The 22,673-nt window shown below is 46.8% G+C and overlaps 1 protein-coding gene across 4 annotated transcripts in view; it reads right to left on the bottom strand.

The window, feature by feature from the left end:
- Positions 1–19,963, bottom strand: part of LOC306802956 (inverted formin-2-like) — a gene marked incomplete at its 3' end in the record, with an annotated part of 40,427 nt that extends 20,464 nt beyond the window's left edge. For 2 of the 4 annotated variants that reach the window (XM_079307693.1, XM_079307694.1), the window contains exons 1-3: positions 19,827–19,953; positions 1,497–1,905; positions 87–202 (exon numbers count right to left, since the gene is read on the bottom strand). In XM_079307693.1, coding sequence (XP_079163819.1) covers positions 87–202; positions 1,497–1,890 — 510 coding nt within the window. In that variant the 5' untranslated portion in view covers positions 1,891–1,905; positions 19,827–19,953. Of the gene's footprint in view, positions 1–86; positions 203–1,496; positions 1,906–19,826 lie in introns of those variants that run through there. The other 2 variants (XM_079307695.1, XM_079307696.1) reach the window with 2 other exon arrangements.
- Between the last annotated feature and the right edge of the window lie 2,710 nt (positions 19,964–22,673).

The raw sequence follows: 22,673 nt of genomic DNA, 5'->3' as shown, positions 1-22,673 counted from the left end.
TTTTCCCCACCCTTTTTTGTGGTACATAGATCTGTCTGCATGGATCAAAGCTGAGCCATTCCTCCTTGTCCCAACCAAACACTTGCCTTGTAATGGTCTAAGGCATCCAGAGCCAAAGAGTGGCCATCTGATGAGTAAATGCACAGTGCAGCCAGGAGCTCAAATATTTGCTTTTTGACCATGACATTAGTTGTGTCAAGTGCTGTAGGAAAAACAAAACAAAACAAAGCAGAATTTATAATAACATTAATGTTCTTAATCTCAGTGTCTTCTGCTACATGGATTATGAGCAGTAGTAAAAAAGAGACTGAAGGAGGATGGGAAATTTCTTAATGTACAGATATTCTACCCCAATAGCATTATGTGATGGTAAGTTCTAGTGGGAACAGTAAATGCTACAGGTATCCCACTGGCATTTTGGTGCAGCTCATAGTTATTCGTCTTTTTCATGCCCTATTGACATGCTGCAACAGCAGCCAAGATTTTTCAGCATTCACAAAACTTATTTCCCATTTTCACATATGGGTATTTTCTAGAACAGCAGATGAACAATTTTCTTTGATTAATGACTCTTATTTTTAGTGCAGAAAAGCTTAATATGCATATGAGTTAGAGAAATTGTTCCAATGGGTCCCCATGTATTTCCTTTTTGCACTACTCTTTCTCTGTGAGCCCTAGGAGCTAGAAGGGAGTGTATTAGGTTGTCTTATTTTTCCCATATTAAAGCACAAAGAAGCTTCAACACTGAAAAGTCCAGGATACCCCCCTGTTTTCACAGTACAAAAATGCCAGGCCCATATTTTATACAGGCTAAGAAAACTCAGGTGAAGAGGAAGGATGGGGACTTCAAAATTGAGGAGGGAAGCAAGTCAGTTTTCAGACTAAATGCATTTTAAAAAGCTATTAATGAGGGTTTCTGAGTACAGCTGAGATCTCTGTGAAGCACCACAGAAGTTATCCTTCCAGCACCAGCACCATTAAGTGCTGTACAATAAGTTCTACGAGATGAATTTCAAAGCTAACAATGAGCCAAGTGAATGGCAGGAGAATGTAAGTGGTGTTAGCCACCATCTTCCAGAAGGAGCAGAGTGAGCAGCACACAGAGCAGACCCTGATGAGTCCAAACATGCCACTTTCCCTCCTCTTTACAGGCTACAAGAATCCAAACCCTTTCAGTTCCTCTCCTCTGCCTTTGGGGCTCTCAAAGACTGAACAGCAAATGTCTGCTGACAACCAAAGGTGCTGAAGAATTTTCATGCCTGTATACAGCTGTGTTTATCCCCAGCTTCTCAGTATACTATGACAATATTTGTGTGGAAATAGCACTGGGTGGCAAAGGCAACATGATTTCATAGCAGTTTTATTTTAAAGAAGAAAACAATCTCATAAATCAGTTGTGACCGACCATTTCCAACTAGGCTGGTGCAGGGCAGGAGGATAAGAACAGGAAAGTGCCCCTCCTGATGCACATGGGATGGATGAAGATGTCTCCTCACCTTGGAAGAGTTTTCTGACGTAGCCCTCGTTGCTCACAATGTATTCTATGCCTTTGTGGGAGTTCATGACCGCTCGCACACAGCTAATGCAGGTGAGCTGGAGCAAGGCATCAGATATCCTGGCCACTCCTCGCCCAGACAGCCTGTCCAGGGCCTCCAGCAGCAGGTCCAGCCCAGACAGCTCCAGGAACTGAACCATCCAGGCATCGTCACTGTTCTCCAGCCTCTTCTTCAGCCCGGAGTAGTTCACCACCGAGGGCATTTGTAGCAGACGGATGCACAGCTCTGGCTCTGCATTTTCCAGGTTGGCCTCGGACTGGTCAGTCTCCTGGGGTCCCAGTTTCTCCTTCAGGGCAGCCCACTTCTTGTGGGCACCTTCCTTTTTGATTGACATCGTGAAGGGTTTGTTCTGAAAGGAAAAGATAAGACAAAGTGAGAAGTTTGTCTGGACTGACCTAAAACTATCCAGTAATTGGGATATAAAGCCCAACTACAGCAGGTCCCAGCTCTCCAGCATGTAGGGCACACACTGCAACCAGTCCTCTGTTGAAGAAACTCAATATATCCCCACCTTAACCACACACATTACATTCAGGCTCTGAAGACTCTGTGGAGAGACTTTTAGCACATCCAAGCCAGCAAATACAACTTTAAAAGAAGCCAATTTACACCAATCAATTGCCACTACCTATTTTCAAGCAGTGAAAGGATAAGTTTGGAAGCAGCATGATAAGCTCTGAACTCCTAATGCCCATTAAACCACTTCAAAAATCTCACTGTGCTGGAGAGGCTGTGCAGTTTCTAAGCATTTGTAATGGGATGAAGAAATCATTTTGAGCATATCCTGTTCATAAGAGCATCTGATTACCCTGTTCCTTTTTCACTTTTGTTTCTTTTGACTGACGTTGAGGTTAATTTTATAGCACCCACTTAATCCCTTCCTGTCTGCTGTAATAGCAAATATGTTTGTACACATGGTATTCATGCCTGACAATGTGAGAGCCTGACAGGCTGTGAGTGCAGGTACAGCAGCAGGAGGCTGGCTGTGAAAACAGCAGAGCACCTTTTTGGAGATGGGGAGCAATAGCCCCTCTCCCTGGAGGACATGGCCTGTCCAGCCAGCCACCAGCAGCCAGCAAGGCCAGGAACTGCTTCAGCTCAGAGAAAGTGCAAAGCCAAGTGCAACTCTTGGTGCCAGATTTTATGGTTTTAAGCAGGATTATTATTTCTCAGACTCACAGGGATCAAGTCATACAATGCAGGTCCTTTTCAAAGCTGCATGCAATTGTTTTGGCCACTGAGATTAGCTCAGTTGGTCAGAGCACAGTGCTAATAATGCCAAGGTTGTGGATTTGATCCCCAAATGGGCAGTTCACTTAAGAGTTGGATTTGATGATCCTTGTGGGTCTCTTCCAACTCAGAATATTTTGTGAATCTGTGATTCTGTTTTAAAGCTGAATTGCTCCCAGAGATGACAGCTTGCCCCACAAAAATTGATGCTACCTCCTCGTCCTGCCACACCATCAGTACCTCTGTTCCCCTGCTGCTGAGCCTGCAAAGAGCTCAAAATAACCTGGGGCCAGTTGGCCCCAAAACTCAGCAATTAGGGGGCTGAAGGGATTATAGGAGACTTTTATTTTCCCTTCCCAGCTCGAGCACAAGGCTTTCTAACCCAGCAGTGACAAGAGAAAATGCTTGCAAAATCTAAACTAAGTAATCTTTGGAAGTTTTTTTTTTTCCAGAAAGCCAAGATAAAGGATGGACTCTTTAGACTAGCTGGAAAAAAATTCATTTTAAAGCCTGCCTTGTGATTTTTCCTGGGGACTGTGCCATTGAGAAAGGTCCTGGCTCCTTCCCTGCAGCAGAGCTGCACGGCTTCTGTTTTACCCAGAGTCATTTTGGCAATCTCCCCTTGGCAAATACACAGCCAAAAGATTTGCTTACTGATTAGTGATAGGCATGATATTATAGGCCTAAATATGACTCTTGGAAAGATTCAAAGTGTGATGGGGTAGGACACTTGAAAAATTTCCCTGAGAAAATATGATGGTGGGACTTTCTGGCAGCTCACAGCATCAAAGTCTGCATTGAGAGGTCAGAGGGGTGGAAGAGTTAGCAGGATATGGTGACAGAAAATCCATTTAGAGAGCTCTGGAAAAACCCTTTTGCAGAGTTTTCTTTTGCTTCAGTGGGAAAGAAGCTGGCCAAGCACCCAGTTGCTCCCTGTTCTGCTAGCTGAAAAAATGATGGTCACGATCCAAAAACATGAAGTGGCAAATATACCATCTGAGAACACACTGTACATCTGAAAAGTGATAAAAAGGACCATAAAAAAACCAACCCAACCAATCCCCAAACAAACCTCCCTGCCAAAGCACAGGCTTGAGTTTCCAAGATTTGTCATCACTCCCTGCAGCCCAGAGCCCTTACTCACTCTTGGTTAAATTCTTGTTGGGATTAGTCAACCCCGATCCCTCCCCTGTATTCAAACCCAGGAATTTGGGTTAGGCTCGATGCAAAGGAAAAGAGAAATCCTCCTCACTGGAAGAGAAGCAAAAATCTCCTGCCCCAGGTTCACAGCCCTGGGGATGGGGCAGCAGCACCTCTCACCAGTCATGGTGACTGCAAATCTACAGTCATGGGAATTCCACCAGCAGCCAGATTTCCCCCCAGGCTGTGCATGGAGCCCAGCCATCCCCTTCCAGTGCTGGGCTCAAACTGGACCTTCAGTGCAGGCCAGCATTGAGGACCCTCTGACCTGAGTGTTGGCCAGCCCAGGGGGCTGCAGAAGTGGCTGCACTTCTCTTGTGTCACTTCTTTGTATACTCAGCAAACCGTTTTGTTTTTTTTTTTTTTTTTTTTCATTTGAACACGACTAAACATTTCTTATTCAGCCAGATAACAAAGCAGAATGACTTTTTGCTCCCAGATGTATGAATGCCTCATTATATTGTATTTGTATTATAATGTATCAGCTACAGCAAGTCAGAGAAATTACAACAGCATTATTGACCTCAGGCTTAGCTGATTCCTGAAAATTAAGCCCCACCAGTGCAACAGGAGACAGGAAATATCGAGAGAGCATCCTGTTTACCAGCAGATTTGTTGTGAATTATCCTTCCCTCCCACCTGCTCTGCACAGATGTGAAGAGATGAGAAACAGAACCAGGCAGCACCTCTCCAAACAGTCCTGGCTTGTGTTTTTATGCATTAAAATGAACAAACTGGATTGATTAAAATATTCCCCACAGACACTGCACTCGTTTTGTAGGAAAGGATAAAGGTAGCTAATGTATCTAATTGTAAAAGGGGAATAAAATAAACAGGAGCTGTACTATATAAATGGAAAGGAAATGAATATGGAGGACATGGAAATACAACTCTGCAGATGGTGTGATAAATCTGTTTACAAACACAGATATGAGTGATATATTGTGAATGCAACATCTTCCCATATTTTCCACGAAGCAAAGTGTTGCAAAGATGTTCGGATACGTCCTTAAAGGGCTGCTGGTTTTGCCTTTTATCTCTGACCACAGGAGCTTGTTAGCAGGTAAATGATCTCAGCAGAGTGAGCCAGACAAGGACTGAAATGGAACACATCTATCTGGCTGGCTCACAGAGGCTATTGTTGGCTGAAGGAAGGAAAGTGCCCTGACAAAACCAGACAGGACAGCTGAATACACCTCACCTCTGGCCAGCAGAAGGGCATGGGGAGCTTTGGTTTTTGTTTCCAGGGCAGAGAGGGGCTATGATGGTGGCAGCAGTGTCTCCAGCCCCTGTGTCTGACCATGCCTGCAGCACCCACCCTCTGCCTCCCCAGCTGCCTGCTCAGCTCTGGGGCTGGGTGCTGCTCCCTTGGGCTCACTCTGACAGTGTGGGGACACTCACAGCCACCACCAGGAATCACGGAACACTTCAGGCTAGATTAAAGACCTCTAAGATCATCAAGTCAACCATTAACCCAGCACCACTAAACCAGGTCCCCAGGTGCCACATCTACATGTCTTAAATGCAATCCTCTCCTCATCTTCTCACCCTCAGGGCTTGATTAGCCACAATGGGAAATCACAGAATGTTAAGGGGTTAGAATGGACCCTAAAGATCTTCTAGTCCCATTCCCCTTACAATGGGCATCTCCCATCAGACCAGGCTGCTCAAAGCCCCATCCAGCCTGGTCTGGATGCCAAGGCTGTGGCATCCACAACCTCTCTGGGCAATCTGTGACAGTGTCCAGTTACCCTCACAGCAAAAATTTCCCCCTCTTTCAATCTGTACCCATTACTCCTTGTCCTGTCACTGCAGTTCCTGATGGAGAATCTCTCTCTGCCTTCCCTCTAGGCCCCCTTCAGATACTGGAAGGTTGCTGTAAGGTCTAAAGCATCAATGTAAAAGTACTCTTAATTTTAGGAGATTCCTTTGGGAAACATAAAGGTATCTTGAGGGTTTGTGTTCTTGCACGTGGCAACAGCAACATCACAATTCATGGTGCCAACTCCTTAGATCACTGGGTTTGCAAAGTTATAATGTTCCCTGCAACTATCTAACCTGGTCTGGAAAATTTCCTCCTTTCTTTCTAAATCAGGTGCTTCCCAGATTCAGTTTTCTGTGCCTCTCTGTCCTTCAAGTCCACTCCTAGGGAGATGACATCTGTGGGAGATAAATCAGGGCACATCAATAGTTCTTCCATCCTGTGAAGCTGTGGAGAACAGAGCTGCACAGCACAGCTTTCAGCCTAAATTATTGCATGCCTGCAGGATGGCACGGATCACAGCAAGGACTGGGGAGGACATGTAAAAAGAGATTTCTCAGGGCAGCTAAGTATAATTGAGTGAAAACCAAAGAGAGAAAACAGGTCAAAACCATTCTGGCTTTTTGGGGAGCAGACCCACTGCCTATGCAGAAGAATGAGATTTTAAGGCTGGTGTGTGTGAGGGGGAACAGCAGCTCCTTGCCACCCTTTGAAGAATTCTGGGAGCATCCCAATCCCACATGCTGCCCTCACCACCCTCTGCTCCCCTCCACAGTGCTGCCAGGGTGAGAAAAGCTCCTTTATGCTGCTCAGTCCCCCTGCCATGCTGTTCCTGGCACTCAGAGCCCGTTCTGCCTGGCTGGCTGCTAATGACAGGTTTCACTTCTGGGTACTTCCAGCTTTCCCTCTGCTGCTGGGAATATGCCAAGCCTTTGTATTTTGCAACATGTCAGACTACTCAGCCCCTAAAAAGAAACAACATCCTGGCTTTGTGCTTTCCAAAATCCCTTCTGGAAGTGTGATGTGTTTCCCTCTCTTTTTGCTTTCATTTGTGCTGTTGTTTTCCTATGCAGTGTCAGAAGAGCTCACCCACATAAAGGCCAACAAATCATCCTCCCATGCACCAAGAAACTGGGGGAAACCAAAAAACTCTATTTTAGACACCAGTCTGACCCCTTGGTGTGGGCCCATTGGTGTCTGCAGGAACCAGCAGCATTCTCAGTCTCTCAGGGCAGCTGAGGAGAAGGACATGGTGGGAAATTCAGACAAGCAAACCAAAGGCATGGTTTGCACAACAGACCTTGGCCCAGCATCAAACCAAGTGCTGCTCCATCCTTCTGCTGTCATGGCCAGTAGCCTCAGCAGCCTTTAGATCTACACATTCTGTAAATCACCTGTATCAGAGGCCAGAGTGTGTGATTTATGATAAAAAAATGAAAAGTGGAATAGAATTAATTTTGGAATGAGTGCCCACTCTTGTTCTTCAGCACTGAAGAAGTCCATGAGGTCTCTGGCACACTGTGCTTTGCTTTGGCATAGCCCACAGGAGCTCTCACAACACAGCCCAGGTCAGCTGTGGCCTCAGCAGTGCTGCAAACCATTATGGGGAATATTTTGTCTTTAGGAAATAAGGAGCATGGACACACACCCTGCTACAGCTGCTGGGCAGAACTGTGCCATCCACCCTCTGACTGGGCCTGGCACAGGGCTGGCAATGCCTTCTGCTGGGAGCACATGCCCAGAAAAGGACTTCAGTGCATAGGCAAAGAGTGGCCATATTGATATAAATTTGTACTTTGACAGTATAGCTTATTCTTTCACAAATAAAGGAAAAACATATTGTTCTGATTCAGTCCCATTCATCACTACCAGGATGCTGTGTGCCAGCACAGCTTTTCTCTCCTGGACAAATACAAGCTACAGTATTGTGTGATGTCTCACAGAATGGGTAAAGGTGTCCATTCAATATGGACTGGTAGCAGTGGAGTGACAACAGGTTTGACTCCACCAGTAAAAAAAAACAAAAATAAAAAAATCACCAGTGCCTTTTTCTTCAAATAAATTTCTCATTGGACTGCTAAAGAACCACAAACAAATCAAGCTTAAGTGAGATGCTCAAGGGTGTTTGTGTCAGGATCTTCAGTGGCCTCTAAACCCTTATTTATATGAGAGGTTCCATGAGCTTAGCTTCAAATGGGTTTGAAACCACTCTTTGTTATTGTAAGCATGAAGACACTCAATAATCACTTCCCTTAACGTGGTGAGCCAGGTTTAAACCAGACTGGTGCAGCTGTCAGATTTTGTTTCTGTAATGGCCACTGTCACTGGCGGGGGGGAATTGGCTTATCTGTGTGAGTGCCAAGTCAGACAAAGCAGACAGAAGCTCTCCATGGTGGGTATGAACCCTGGGCACCCTCTCATGCTACCACAGACCCTGGCAGGCACAGCAGACTCCAGGCTGGAGGGATGGGGGGTGGTGGCCAGCACTGGCCCCACACACAGAGTGCCAGCCCCGAGCTGTGCTGGACCCTGATCCTTCCCCAGTGCTGCTGCCAGCAGGCCCATGGGAGCCAGAGGGGCATCCTGACTCCAGCCAGAAGGGAATGGAACTTGGATCCAGATGCCATGAAAACTCTCACTGGGAGTAAGGTGGGTCTGGAGACTCCCCTGCTCCAGTGCCCACACTCTCAGGCAGAGGCAGCAGCTCCATTTGTCAGCAATTCCAGCACCATTCAGCATTTTGGGATGCAATTTATTATTATGATGTGGGGTCATGTGAGGAGCAGAAATTGTAACCCAGCAACATGGACAATGCAGCAGCAACTTTCTAAGACTCCAGGCTTTGCTCTGTGGGAAGCTGTCACACAAGCAGATATGAGAGCCAAAACCCTTTTATTGCCTTTTTTTTTTTTTTTTTTGTTGATGTTTTTAAAAACCCCCACAGGATGCCAAGAGGACAGAGAAAACTGTCAGAGGGAAGAATTCCTACCTCAGAGCTGCAGCCAAATTATTCCCTTGTCTCTCTCACATGGAAGGATACTTCCCAACCAGTTGTGTGAGCCTTCTCTTCCCCAGCCAGCTCATTTTCTCCTCTCCACCAAGCAACCTTCAGTCAATAGTATAAATCCCCAAATGAGTGTCTCTATAATTTGCAAGCTCTAAGAAAGTTCAACAGGATGTCAGTGTCTGACAGAATGCAAATACCACTCTTGGGAAAGGTGCAAGGAAGTGACTTTTCTGTAGCCTCCAGGGAAGGCATTTGCATGTCATTTGTCATCCTTCTCATTCAGCCTGTGGCTGGGAGGGTGTCCCTTCCCCGTGGGCAGGGAAGGTGGGAGCCTTGCCCCCACTCCACCTCTGTGCCAGTATGAAAAAGCACTCCTGGCATGGGGGGACTCAAAGCAGGGAAATGACCAAAGCAGGGTAATGATCTGGCCAAGGAAAGGAAGAACAATGAGAAGGACAAAAGAGGATGCAGGGTGGTGGGATGGAGAGCATGGGTGTGGGTGGGGACAGCCCCTTGCATCTTGCATAAGCTGCTCTGGGTTTTCCAGCTTTGTGGCACCAGAGCTTTAAACAGTGCAAGACCTCAGGGGTCTTTGCAATGCTGGAGGAACCAGGACAGCTTAAAATACTGAGGATGTCTATCCCAAGGCTGCCCACCCTGGGAGAGGGCCCACATGGCAAAGGCTGGGAGCTCAGGCAGTGTACTCTGGGCAGGGGCTCGATGACAAGAATCCTGCTCTCATGGAGCACCACTAAGGTCCTGCTGAGCTTTAGTCCAGCCCAGTTTTTATAGGCTGAGCAGGCTCTGAAGACATTAAAAGCCCTTTTTTACAGAAAACATCTCTGTGCCTTTCTGACTGATATTTTATGTGAAACCCATTTTGTGAGCCACAGCTGCAAAGTGCATCCACTTAGACTCTTGGGAGGTGTTTACTGAAACCCAGTCATTATTAAATTGTGAATATTTCAACATGGCCCATTTAAGCACAGGCCTCCTGCCTGGCTCAGGGGTAGCAGTTGGGCTTCAAATGTTTATTTCTTACTCTGTGAGGTTCTACCCTGAACTGAACCTCCCAGATCAAAAATTGAAACCCACATCAAGAGTCTTCCTGCCTTAGGTGGGAAACTCAACCCTTGTGTACATGAACACGACTCCACCACTATTAGAAATACACTGATCTGTCTGCCCTTTGGTCCAAATTCAGTTGGTCTTTAAGAGACCAAATTGCCCACGTGCTTTCTAATTAAAACAGTTTCACCATAACAATGTAATGTCCAGGGAAATGACTCTGCATAATCCCCCATCCTGCCAGAGGAAACACTCTGGGGGTGTGTCCATACAATCCAAGACTATTGTTAATTCAGGATGGGTTTTACAACAGCAAATGAATGTCCCTTTACATTTCATGCACTCCTGAAGTGTAATCCCCAAGTCCTCAAAAGATTAGTTGTTAATCTGGCTCGCAGGAGCAGGACCAGGCTCACAGCAAGTTTTAGTGGAAAAAAATAAAATTTAAAGAGGAAAAAGAAAATCCTGCAAAGAAAGGATTGTGATGGTGCAAATTCCTGTCCTTGAAAACCATGGAAGTAATGTAAAAGGTTATCAGTCAGGTCCCATCAGATTTCATCTGAAGCTGGGTCTAAGAATTTCAGAAATTATCTTTCCTTCTAGAAAGGTTCCATCATTTCCAACATGAAAAAACCCCACCCAACAAAACTCCACAACAGGCCCCTAAAAAACCCCAAGAAAACAAAAAAGAAGTAGAGAAATTGGGCTGAAAAGCAGGAAAACCAGCTCTCAGGCTGTACTGTTCCTCTGCCACATGGACATGAACTTTCAAGCTGCTCAGAGAGAGGGCTGAATGTTTTTTCCCTAGTAAATCAGCCCAATTTTCCCCAAATTTTCTAGCAGCTGATTTGGTGGTCCCCTGAACACACCAAAATCAAACAGATTACATCAAGAACTAAGAGTTTAGTTCCATGTTAGGTAAAGTATAGCTGAGACCCTCTCCTTTTTGAGTATCACTCTGCTGCCTCTGAACCACAGTGCAATGGCTGCACTGCCCACATGGCTGCTCCACAAAATTCAGGAACCCAATTAAACAGACACAAATACAACCCATTTGCCTTTAGGAATTAGATTATTTCTAATGACAGTAATCAGTGTCTTCTCTCTGCTCTACGTTTCTGTGACAAATTTATTCCCATGCCAGTGTCTTTTCAAGGAAGTCGTGTCAAGGCTTTTGGAAAGGGGACACCCAGCTCATTTCAGGCTGGCAGAGAGACCTGTGCCAGCCAGAGGTCTGCTGCAAAGGCAGTTTCTGTGTGATCCTGCCTAAAATACCTCCTATCACTCCCTTCTAAATCACTAAACATCAGCACAGACAGCATTCAAGGATCCAAGGTGCAATATTCACAATGCATCTCTGTGAGGGGTTTTGTTGGGTACTCTGGCACCTATGGGGCCAGTAATAACAGCTACATGTCAACAGGGGAAAAATTAGGGAAATAAACTTGGATGATTCAATCTCTCTGTTCATCTGAGAACAGAACTCTGAGTTAAGTAAGCAGAAGGAGCAGTGTCAAACAAAGTGCTGAAATGGCACTGAAGGGGAATTAGGCATGGGTAAAGACACACAAATTTAGGGACAGTCAAATCCTCCCCCTGCTCACAAGGCATCTGGCCTTTGTAACACAACCTTATGCATTGAAGGCAGCAGGAGATGCTAAAAGAGCTACTGGGATGTAAATGGGGTGAACTAATGATGACCTTCCACAGTGACAGCAGCCAGTTTACTCTCTCGTGGGGAGCAGAGACATCTGGGCATCCTCAGGAAACTGCAGAAGCAAGACAGGAACTGCAGAGCTGACTGCTGCTGGCTCTTACTGAATTTCCCTACTCTCCTTGAAGTCATCCCTCCAGCTCTCGTCACAGACCAGCTCTCTGATTGCTTTGCAGCTGAATTGCATTCACTTTAGAGGATGTTAAAAGGAGGAAGGAAAAAAAATAGCCTTCTGAAGTAGTCTTTATCTGATGAATACTTCAGATAACAAAAATAAAGGACTGTGCTGCTGCCAGTAGCATATTTCTGGTAACTCTATGTCTAATGGGGCTGATCTGCTTAAAACATCCATAACATTGGCTCTGCAGTTCTTTTGGTAGGAAGCTTCTGAAAGAAAGAAACACCCTGTTTTGAGGAGGGTGCTTCCAACTGAGGAGATTAAACCAGGAGATTAAACTGTGAGGAACTTGGAGCATAATTTGGAAAGGTGGTGACAAAAAACTGTGCCAAAATCCCAAACTGCACCAGCAGTTCTGCCCAGAGCACAGACCCACATGCAGGTATCTAAAGGATGTATGTGATTAGGTAAGAAGCCCAATATTTATTGTTTCTTTATCCTGTATACATATATTACAATTGCACGGGAACTGCTTAGGCATTGCCAGGCAGCTGAACTCTGCTCCCTGGTACATGCTGGTGCTGCAGCAGCAAGAAGATGTAATTACAGAAAAAAGACCTTCTGAGCCTGCCCCAGAGGGAGAGAGGCAGGCAGGTCCTGCCCAGGGTTTAGCTGTATCCTTCCAGCACAGCACAAACCCTCCTCACCTGCACAAGGGTGAAGATCTTCAGGCAGGCAGCAGCTCTTCCCTAGAAACCAGATTGCTGCTGGAGGTCCACAGGGGAAATGGTTGAGGGCATCTCCAAGCCTAAGAGCTACCCAGATCCATATGTACAGAGAACCTTCTGAACAAAGCTACCAAGACACCAGAATGGTACAGAAAGGGGAAGTGTTTTTTCCAGCTGTTCTCCAAACAGGTTGCAAATGTGATTCCAGATCAGCTTTTCCATTCAGCTGCTGCTGAATCACAGGGGTTGGTATCTCCTCTGGTGAACAGCCCAAATGCAAACATCCTGAGTGTTTCTGTTCAGATAAGGCTGACCATAGCCAGGATTCCTAATGGCATGGGTGAAGCACTATTGCACACATTAAGGAGAACAGCCCTAGATACTGCCAGGTACTTTCCTTGTGTGGATGTGAACATTACCAAGGGTAGTCAGAGAACCTGCTCAGCTGCTAATTCAAGAAGTTAAGCATTTGAGCTGTTTAAAATAAATGCTTGAAGAAGGCTGGCTTAGCATGATTTCAACATTAATCCACGCCAAAGATGCCTTCAGAGTATTTTCTCTACTGCTGGGTAAAAAAGTTTGAAGAGCCTATTTCATAACACAATAATCCTAAAACATTAAGGGGCTTAACCTTTCATTTTGTTACAGTTTTGAGAGGGCATAAAATTGTTCTCCTAGATACCAACTTTCCAGTTCTAGCTAAGTCTTCTTATTAATGTGAAAAGATTTTAATATGGCCCAACCAACTGGGAATCATGGGAAAGGTCTCATGCTTGGTCAAAAATGACTTTACTACACATGCAGGAGATCTTATGATTATCATTTTGACCTTCTTCAGTTTTTCCTTATCACTTCAGATAATGTTTTTTTCTTTGCAGAGAAATTAGTTGTTCAATCACATCCTCAGATTTGCACAGCCCAAAGAGTTGCAGTGCTTTATGCCAGCTGAACATGTGGCTGTCATTAATCTTCAAGAAGAAAATCACTATATTTGTCTGATAAGTTAATATACAATGAATATTAGGATATAATTCTATAAGTGATTCATCTCTACGCATATGGTTTGCTTTCTTATAAGTGTTATCAGAACAGGGGTTTGGAAATTACAGGCTTGTAAATCAATTTAGCTTTGTGTTAGTCCTTTCCCTTCCCTTCTAGATAAATAGAGGCCTTATTTAAGGCTTGGTAATGTTTGTGGAGCTTCAGTCCATTTTCAGTAATGGAAACAACAAAACTCAGAATTTATCCCCAGGCTTACAAAAGAAGCCTCAGGACTGGGTAAATATAAAATAACTCATGAATATTGGACAGCTTGTTCTGAAATGGGGAACTACAGCCCATCAGTGCATAAACAAGAGAGCAGAGCCAGGCAGGCTGGAAAGCAGCATTCCCAGGGAGAAAGGGAACAGCTCAGCCAGGTTTCAAATGAGAGCTACTCAGGGAGCTGGCTGCCACATTGGCATGACACAAACCAGAAAGGAAACAAGTTATAAAATGTATCAGGGAATAAAAACATTTATTCCTCACTTCACCTTCATGGCAGACTCACATTTGCACCATTTGTCATATAAGTCAAGAAGAAGACACATTCACAAATACCTTCTAAACTGCAGAGCCCACTGCTGACATGACAAGTAAATATTTTAACCCCAGTTTCTTACTCTCAGTGAACTTTTTTGCTCTGGCTCAGAGCAGATTTGCTTCACTGCATCATGCACGCAGTTGAAAGTTAAGCCGACCAATTCTAAAGGATTTATCTCATTTTTTTTTTTTTTCTTTTCTAAATAGCAGAAGTAATTAATCTGCTTCAGAGAATGAATCAGCCTTTTCTGAGCTAGAAACACACAGAGGAGATTGTGGCTGTTTCTGGGGCAGGAGGGAGGTTTACTCACACAGCTGATGCAGCAGAGCAGCCCAGGGTGTACAGCTGTGGGCTGAGAGGGGGGGAAAACCCAGAGCTGCACCCCAGAACCCCTCAGTGCCATCCTGTGCCCCACAGGACCTGTGGGACAGAGGGAATGGGCTCAGCACTGCAGGGATGAGCACAAGGAATGGTCCAGGGAGGGCTCTGTGGCTTTGCCTCTCCTGCAGCCATCCAGCCCCTGAGAGTTGCACCCACCCCTGGGACTAAATCCTCTGGCAGCAGGGGCCATCCTGTAATTTAAGGGAAGTACCTTGATCTGGGCCAGGCAGTGGGATGGACTGATTTCCCACAGTGTCACTTCTCAGCAGGCTGTGGGAAGTGAAGCACTGCTCACGAAAAGCTGCTGCCATGTGCTATGGGAACTTCTGTTTCCACTGGAGCCTCTGTCAGAAAATACAGCTAATGCTTAGCTCACTGCTTCCAGCCAATGCTCAGCAATGGATCAGGAGAAGAGCAGGACAGGAGAAGAGCAGGCAGCTCCCAGAAAGGGAAACCAGCAGAACAGAAGCAGTGTGGAGATAGCTGCCTCATTAAAAATAATGCAATTTAACCCACGGAGCAGAGTGTAACACAGTTATGCCTCAGCTGCACTGAGAAAAGCAGAGCTGCTCACCAAAATTATAAATAAATACATAAACAAATCAAGATGATGCCAACCTCATTCATTGATCTGGAGAGAGGACAGGGGCTCTGCTGCTGCTGCCTCCCTTCATCCCCTCTGCTGGGCAGAGGCTGTGCCTGCAAACAAAGGGCTGGACTTGCAGTCCCTGGGACAGGAGTGGGGCTGGAATGTCCCTCCCTCTGGAGAACACAGGGAAGGGGTAGGACAGGTGGCCATGGCTCCTTGTGCAGAGCAGACAGTCTGACCTCTGCAATGGCAAAATTGCCAGCATTTTCCATTTTAATGTACAACTAAATATAGAGGTTTTATGTTATGCCTCCTTTCCCACACTTTCCTGGAGCGATCTCCAAATTCCTCTGATGTCCTTGCTTGTTAAAATGTGACTCAGCTTTCCCATCTGCAAAAGTGGAGACCCACATAGTTCCAAGGTGGCCAGCTGCCACCAGTGATGTCCTATGTTAGCCTTAGCCATCAGCTTGGGAGCAGCAGAGGCAACAGATGGCTCTGCAAGTTGGGTTTGGGGTGAAAGCAGAGTCAGAGAGTCTCTAGGTACCCTGTGAGCAGCAATGCAAACAATCAGCAGAAACTCCCCTTGTGTACCCTGTGGGGAAGTCCTCTCAACACCAAGGAGTGAATGAGGACACCTGCTCACAGATCTAAGGGAGCAGCAATGCAAAGAACAAATCCCTCCTCTGCCCTCAAACGTTCCACAAAAAATTAATATTGTTCACACCCCAGCTGAATAATGGTCCTGGTAAAAATAAAAAGTGGGAAGTCAATGCCAAGTAGTACCACCTGGTGATAATTATTACAGCCATGCCAAGTTCAACATCAGGCCTTACCAGCTACAGCATTTGGCAGCTCCTCATTTGTCTGCACTTGTGACACTGGGCATAGTGCTGGAGCAATGTCCCTTCTGAAGTGAGCCATTTCTTCTGGGGTCCTTGAACATTCTAGATTCAGCTGAGTGACTCCAGTGACGGAATGAGAACTTCATCCATTGTCTCTCAGTCCCTTCTGGCTTGTCTGGTGTCCTTTATCAGCTCAGCCAGTTTATCAGAGACCTTGAAATATACCATCAAATGCTACAGAGCTTTTTGCAAACACTATTGCTTGCTAAAGATTCTCATTGATCTGTGGCTCCAGCATTCCCAGCACTTTGAAATGTCAGCTCAGGTATTAAAAAAGTAGAAACAGCTGAATCCTTGAACAATATGTGTTCATTACATCTAACAGAACTCACCATGCTGTTAGATGCTCTCCTGATGCTTTCTGCAGATGTAAAAGGCTGGCTGACAAAGCAGCAACAAATGCTCATCTGCCTGCCACATCACACAATCACTTACTTTTAATTTCGGACACTCCTGTAGATGCTATGTAGAGGTTATGACTCAGGGGCTCATGATTGAGCCCCACACCCTATTTTCTTCCGTATTCAGTTTCATAAAATCAGCTCATCTACCACTGACATAAGCTGGTAGCAATCATAAAGCTTGGCTGTTGCTCATTACTTATTTTTTCCTAACAAAAAGGAGCCAGAGGATACTTGTCCTTGACAAGGAACCTGAGAGGCAATGAAAAGTCACCCAAACGCTTTTTTTAATCCTTTCCAATTTGTGCTTAACTCCAGTCCTTAAAGCATGCCTGCAGAACTGGAACCACTGGAATGGTGTGACAGCCACATACCAGACCTGTGAGCATGAAGCTGCCCCTCATTAGAAGGAGACAGTCAAGGCTCAAAATTTGATGTGACTTGTTTCCTTCCCTGAATTTATTCTTGGCATTTTGCTTGACAGCACAGGACTGGAGAAATCTCAGAAAAATTAAAACACAGATTGTTACCCTTGCTCTGTTGCAGCACTTGGTGCTCTCAGTACATTTTCTGGTCATTAGGAGATGAAGGCAGCCTCTGCAAGACCAAGCTCATAACACTGTATGATAAACTGCTGCACAGGCTATGCTGAGAAACACTGGAATAAACTTGAACTTGGTGGATAATGCCAAAGGGATTATAATATATTAGGTCAGAAGCAGGTAGTCATGCACTGAACAAGGGGGGTATCATGCTGCAGGGCTGTGTCTACCTTCTGCAAAATATTTAGGTATTTTTCACCTGGTTATATAAAAAGCAATGTACAATGTTAATGAATGGAGCAGGGATAACTCCTTATGTTTATCTGCACATACCAACTGCAGCATTTTGGACTGAGCAGAGCTGGATTTGTTCAGTGCCACTGTGTGACCCCATGACCTGACTTTGTTGATTCAGTGGTATTTTCTCTGAATCATTATTGATAGACCCTACTGCAAATATTAAGAGCAAGGATATTCAATTGGGAGCTTAACCTGAGCCCAGATTTGAGCAGTGAGTTTTTGTCTGAAGTCCCTTCAGCTGTCTCAGCTCGATGAATGTTGTTCACTGCCCAATCTGCAGCGTTGTGTTGCTACCCACTGATGGATTACACCCATCTTCTACTCACAGCTGGTTACAGGACAATGGTAGGATTAAATATCCCTCATCAACAGAATAATCACTGCAGAAAAACCCCACATCTCTTAATCGATGCCATGGAAGTAAATCGGGTGGAAAGAAGGACAAAATGCAACTCAGCTTGCTTTGGTAAGAAAAATTTTCTGCTCAGCTACACTGGGAAAACTCTCCAGCATACCTGGCACACAAGACAGGGATAAAGCTCAGTTTACAACACATTTGAAGCCACTTGCTATGCAGTCCAGTGAAATCATAAGTTTGCAAACAAAAGATAAAATTTTCTAATAAACAGGGTACAGACCTGGAAGGATCAGTGAAATGGAAGGGGTCAGTCTGAGTGTAGCAGGGGTCACTACTGCAAGTGAGGGAGGCTCCAATCCCACTTAACTTCTCCCTTCATGACAGAGCAAATGGGAGAAAGCTGAAGGAATACCAAACCACCACAGAACATGGGGATATGCAATAAAAATGGGATTAATAAAATGACTGGAATACAATCAGAGCTGACATCAGAAAACAAAAGTCAGATAGATACCTGGAGAGAAAAATCCCAGCTTCCCACCCCCATCACAAGACAGGAGGAACCTGAGGAGGAGGTTAATTGCAGCACCTACCTGGTGAGGGATTTATCCCTAGGTGAGATGTCAAAGCATGAGAGCACAGGACAGACCTCTGAGCCTTGCAGCTCTGCTTATCCACAGGGAAGTCAGAGATTAAGAAGCCCAGCTCACAACTGGCAGGGATCAGCAGAAGCTGGAGCCTGCTTCATGGAAGCAGTCAGCAAGCTGCAGCTTGTTTGGCATTGCACAGTAAAGAGAAAAGCATGCAACTCCTATTTCTACCCTGATAAGAGAACATCACCAAACTGTGAGAACCACGCAGCCATAGTGCAAATACAAAGTAAGAGAAAGCCATACATTGGAGAAAGGATTATAACACCAGTTCAATAAAGCTGTGAAGTTTCCCTTTCCCAGAAGGCTGGCAACAAATGAATTACAGTCGTGTGCAATAAGGCATAATATCATTCTGTGTTTAGATTTGCTGACCTGCCAGGTCTCTTCCTGTCCTACATTTAGATTATCTTTTATACAATGGGTCTTGCACACTGCTTGCATTTTTTCAGCAATATTTTTGGATGACAGCCTAGAATAGGATTATTAACTTATAACAGGACCAAAAAAAAAACAAACCAAACTCATATCCTCAGATTCCTACGGTCCCCTCCCCCCTGCCCTCTAGTTTTGGCAGCCTCTGTTTAGTGGAAAAATAAACTTAAGTTGATGGAAGAGAAATGAGATTAGTGGCCAGACAGCCCAAATTCTGAGCAAGTTCAGTAGGATGATGGCAACCTTGCTGTAACTCTGCTGACTCCAACTTTCCTTTTCAACTAACTTAAGCCAGAAGTTTCCTTGCAGTCTACCGGGAGCCTGAGGTGTTTTGCACTGTGTTTACCCGGAGAAATTCTTCAGTCTTAAGAATCCAAAAAAAGAACATACAATTTACAGTGTTGATCTGGTACAGGGAGGGACGACCACGAGCACCGTTTTGGGGAATTTCTTCTAAAACCAGTGTGTCTGAGCACTCCTTCCCCGCCCACGAGCTCTGGAATTCAGCTCTGTACACTGATGTTGCAAGAAGCCATTGAATCACTGCAGAGTTATTGAGCAAAGGGGAGGATGAGGCTGGAGAGAACTATGTGGGAAAACTGGGCAGGACTTGGGAGACCTTGCCTGAAAACCACTGGATAACAGAATCTGTCAAAATAAAAGCCTGAAAGTGGCCCAGCCCAAACGCAGGCACACCATCCATCCACCCCACGCCGGGAGATGCTGTGCCAGCCCAGGCACAGCAGGACCACATCCGCCTGCACATCACACCTGCAACCTGCACCACGTTGCACCCACACGTGCAAGCGGCACCACGTCACACCTGAACACCGTCTGCCATCCCAACTACATCCAGCACCGCCAATCCAAACCACCCGCAGCCCTTACCCGCTGTGTTTGCAGCCGGACCGGCTCCCACCTGTGCGCTCCACTGTCGCACCTGCAATCCGGACTTCATCTACCGACACCGCGCTGCTGCATCCGCATCCCGGACCGGCTCCCCCCGTGCACGGTCAGAGCGCGGCGGGGCCCCGTCCCAGCGATGCTGCCACACCTGCAGCCCAAACCGGGTCCCACCTACACCTCCCTGCCGCTGTCGCGCCTCCATCCCTGCGCTCAGCCATCCCTCCCGCAGCTTCGAGCCGCCCGCCGAGCCACGGCCCGGGCAGCTCCCCATCCGCGGGCACCCGGCCCGTCTGACCGGCCGGAGCGGGGATGCTCAGCGGGGCTGCAGCGCCGGCAGAGGGTTTAACGCAACTTCTCCCGACCGAGAGAATCCCGCCATCGCCCCCGGCCTTACCGCGGCGGCTTTCTGTGCTGCGGGGACAGCAGCGACCCTGCTGGCAGGGACCCTGCCGACACCGACCCGCCGTGCGGGGACCCTCCGCCGGCGCCCGCAGCCGCCGGGCTCTGCCGCCCGCGGGAGCCGCGCCCGGTTCCGGGGCGGGGCGCGGGCGGGGCGGGGGTCCGGACCGGACCGGCCCCATCGGGGAAGTTTGTCTGTTCCCCAGCGGGGTGGGGTCCGGGCCGGCCCCATCGGGGGGCTTGTCTCCTCTGGGGCGGGCTGGGGTCCGGACCGGCCCCGCCGGGGAAGTTTGTCTCCTCGCCGCGCCGCCCCAAGCCCGCGTTGCGCTCGGTGTGTTCGCCTGGCAGTCCCGCTGCCGTGTCCTGCTGTCGTCCTGGCAGATCATCCCGCGGGAAGAGCTCTGCGCGGAGCCGGTGCTGGTGTCCCTCGCTGCAGAGGGGTCCCCAGTGTGCCCCTTCGTGCTGTGTCCCCCGGGCATCCTGGGGGCGAGCGCTGCCGCTGACAGCTGAGCTGCTTCGGTGGAGCGGCTGCAGCCCCTGCCCGGCGCGGGGACCCTCCCAGCCCAGCCCCGGGGTTTGGATCCGCGGCCCGGGGCTGGGGGCTGGCAGGGGAGTCACCAAAGCTGGGGACAGGCTGCCCAGGCGGTCAGAGACCCGAGGGATCCTGCATCCTCCTCAGGGACCCGGAACCCTGGTCACTGCAATGTAAGCGCTTCACTTTTAACATAGAATCATCCATCGATCAGGTTGAAAAATACCTTTAAGATCGAGTCCGAGCGTTATCCCATCATTGCCAATCACACCACTAAACCACATCCCCGAGTGCCACATCGACATGTCTTTTAAACACCTCCAGGGATGGTGACCCAGCGCTTCCCTGTAGCCTGTTTCACTGCTTGAATCTTGTACTTTGCACTGGGCTAGTAAAGCTAATATTTGAGCATTTTGCACTGATTTTGAGTGCATCACCATGTAAACATCTAGTCAGATACAGCCTATAACTAAAGTCCATATAAGTTTAGCATCTCATGGTACTTCAGATCAATGAGCCACCCAACCCAGTAGAGGGGAAGGATATTTTTTCCATTAGTAAAATACATCAGCTTTAGACATGAGCAAGGAAACAGAGGAGTTAAGCTAAATATTAACAGCCAAGTGGAGAGAATTTGGTGTAAAAGTGTTTCCCTTCGTGGGTCAGAAGTGCTGTCTCCTAATGTATTAGGGACATGAGTCAGTTCTGATTTCAGGCAGAGCCACTCTGCTTTTCCTGGCAGGGAAAATCATGGAGCGAGGAGATAACGGATAAAGTGTTTTGCAAAGGGCTGCTGCAAGGCACTGAGAGCTGAGCTGAGACCACTGAGTGTGATTACAGGTGACTGGAGTTAGTTACAGGGTAAGAACACAGGGCTGAGTACTTCTGAGACTTCAAATTGGAAAATGAGACCTGAGCTTTCACTGCTTGCTCATAAAACACTCCTCTGTTTTTAGTGGAAGAGAAGACAAATGGAAAAAGACTGCCTCTGTCAGAGACAGCAGTTAACCAGAGTGGCTCATCGTTTCTTCTTTTGCCCAAAACAAATGTTTCTAATTGGTATTTTAGGCCATATTCAGGTAGTACATACTTAGCTTTACAAATCTATACAGTGGGAAAAATGGATGTGTCCCCTGCAATCTTTCTCTGAAGGGTATAAAACTGTTTTTGAAAGAACTATTTGTTTTTTAGAAAATAATAATTATCTTTGGCAGCTGCTGCTGTTCTTGCTTTAGCCTTTTTTCCATTCTCTGCAAGTTCTTGCTGCTTTGGTGCATGAAGAAGAACAGGGAACCCAAATCTTTCCTGCTTGAGAGCATTTTTTTCCTTTGTCTGTCTGCTGCCTTTGTATTCTGGAGCAGCCCTGCCAGGGTTTGCCATATGGAAGTCAGACAGGTAGGACACCTTGATGTGGCCCATGGGGCTTCCCCTCCTGCTGCCTCATTTCAGACATTTTCAGCATCAGGTTTGTGGCCTCTGTCCCACACGGTGACTGTGAGTGCTGGGGCAGTTGGGCTGCAGATCCCTTAATCCACTTATCAGCTATGTCATAGGAGCATGGGGTGGCAGGGAATGTGACCATGGGGGAGCTGGGTCACACACAGGAGACCTGCAGCTCACAGTGACCTTGTTTTTTGGGGCAGATGAGAGACAGCTCTTCTTCCTCTGTGATTCACAGCTTAGTTCATTCTTACTCTAATGCTTGATACTTGCTAGTCCTGCTTGGACGCACGAGGACAGTACACAGGCTGTAAAAATTGCTTATGGAAGACATTCTGGGCCATAAGGGCTCTCGTCATCATTAGGAATGAGGGGCAAAGCTCTGAAAAGACAAGGAAAAGAGGAAAAAATGGAACTCTGTGTAAATGCCCCTGATTCTCACCAAAATCCCTTTTGAGCGAGGCAGATATGACTGCGGGGGCGAGCAGGGAACACACAAGTGCTCTTTGTTGGGATAAAGCCATTCTGTGCATGCATGTCCAGAGCTGGGTGCACACGTGGTGTGGCTGAGGGGCTGCAGCAGCTGGTTTGCTTTCCCAAAACTATATCTGCAGTGTGCTTTGCACTTTGGAACCTTGCACCCACAAAGATCAGGCTGAACTCTCCCTGGTCTCTCCATCTGCCTGCCTGTGATCACTGAATTTGTTGTTGGATGGTCAGAATTGCCATTTCTATTTGATGAAATCACTGCCAATTGTTATGTCAGAAATGTGTACATAGCACTCCACCACATGGACCAAATTCTTCTTTGGTTACACTATGAGCCACTAGGTGCTCTTCTAACCTCCAGCTGGCCATTTTTTTTACTTT

The sequence above is a fragment of the Erithacus rubecula genome (genome assembly GCF_903797595.1).
Source record: "Erithacus rubecula genome assembly, chromosome: 6".
NCBI classification, from domain to species: Eukaryota; Metazoa; Chordata; class Aves; order Passeriformes; family Muscicapidae; genus Erithacus; species Erithacus rubecula.
Note: the sequence above shows the minus strand (reverse complement) of the source record. Positions and strands in the feature narration are given on the sequence as shown.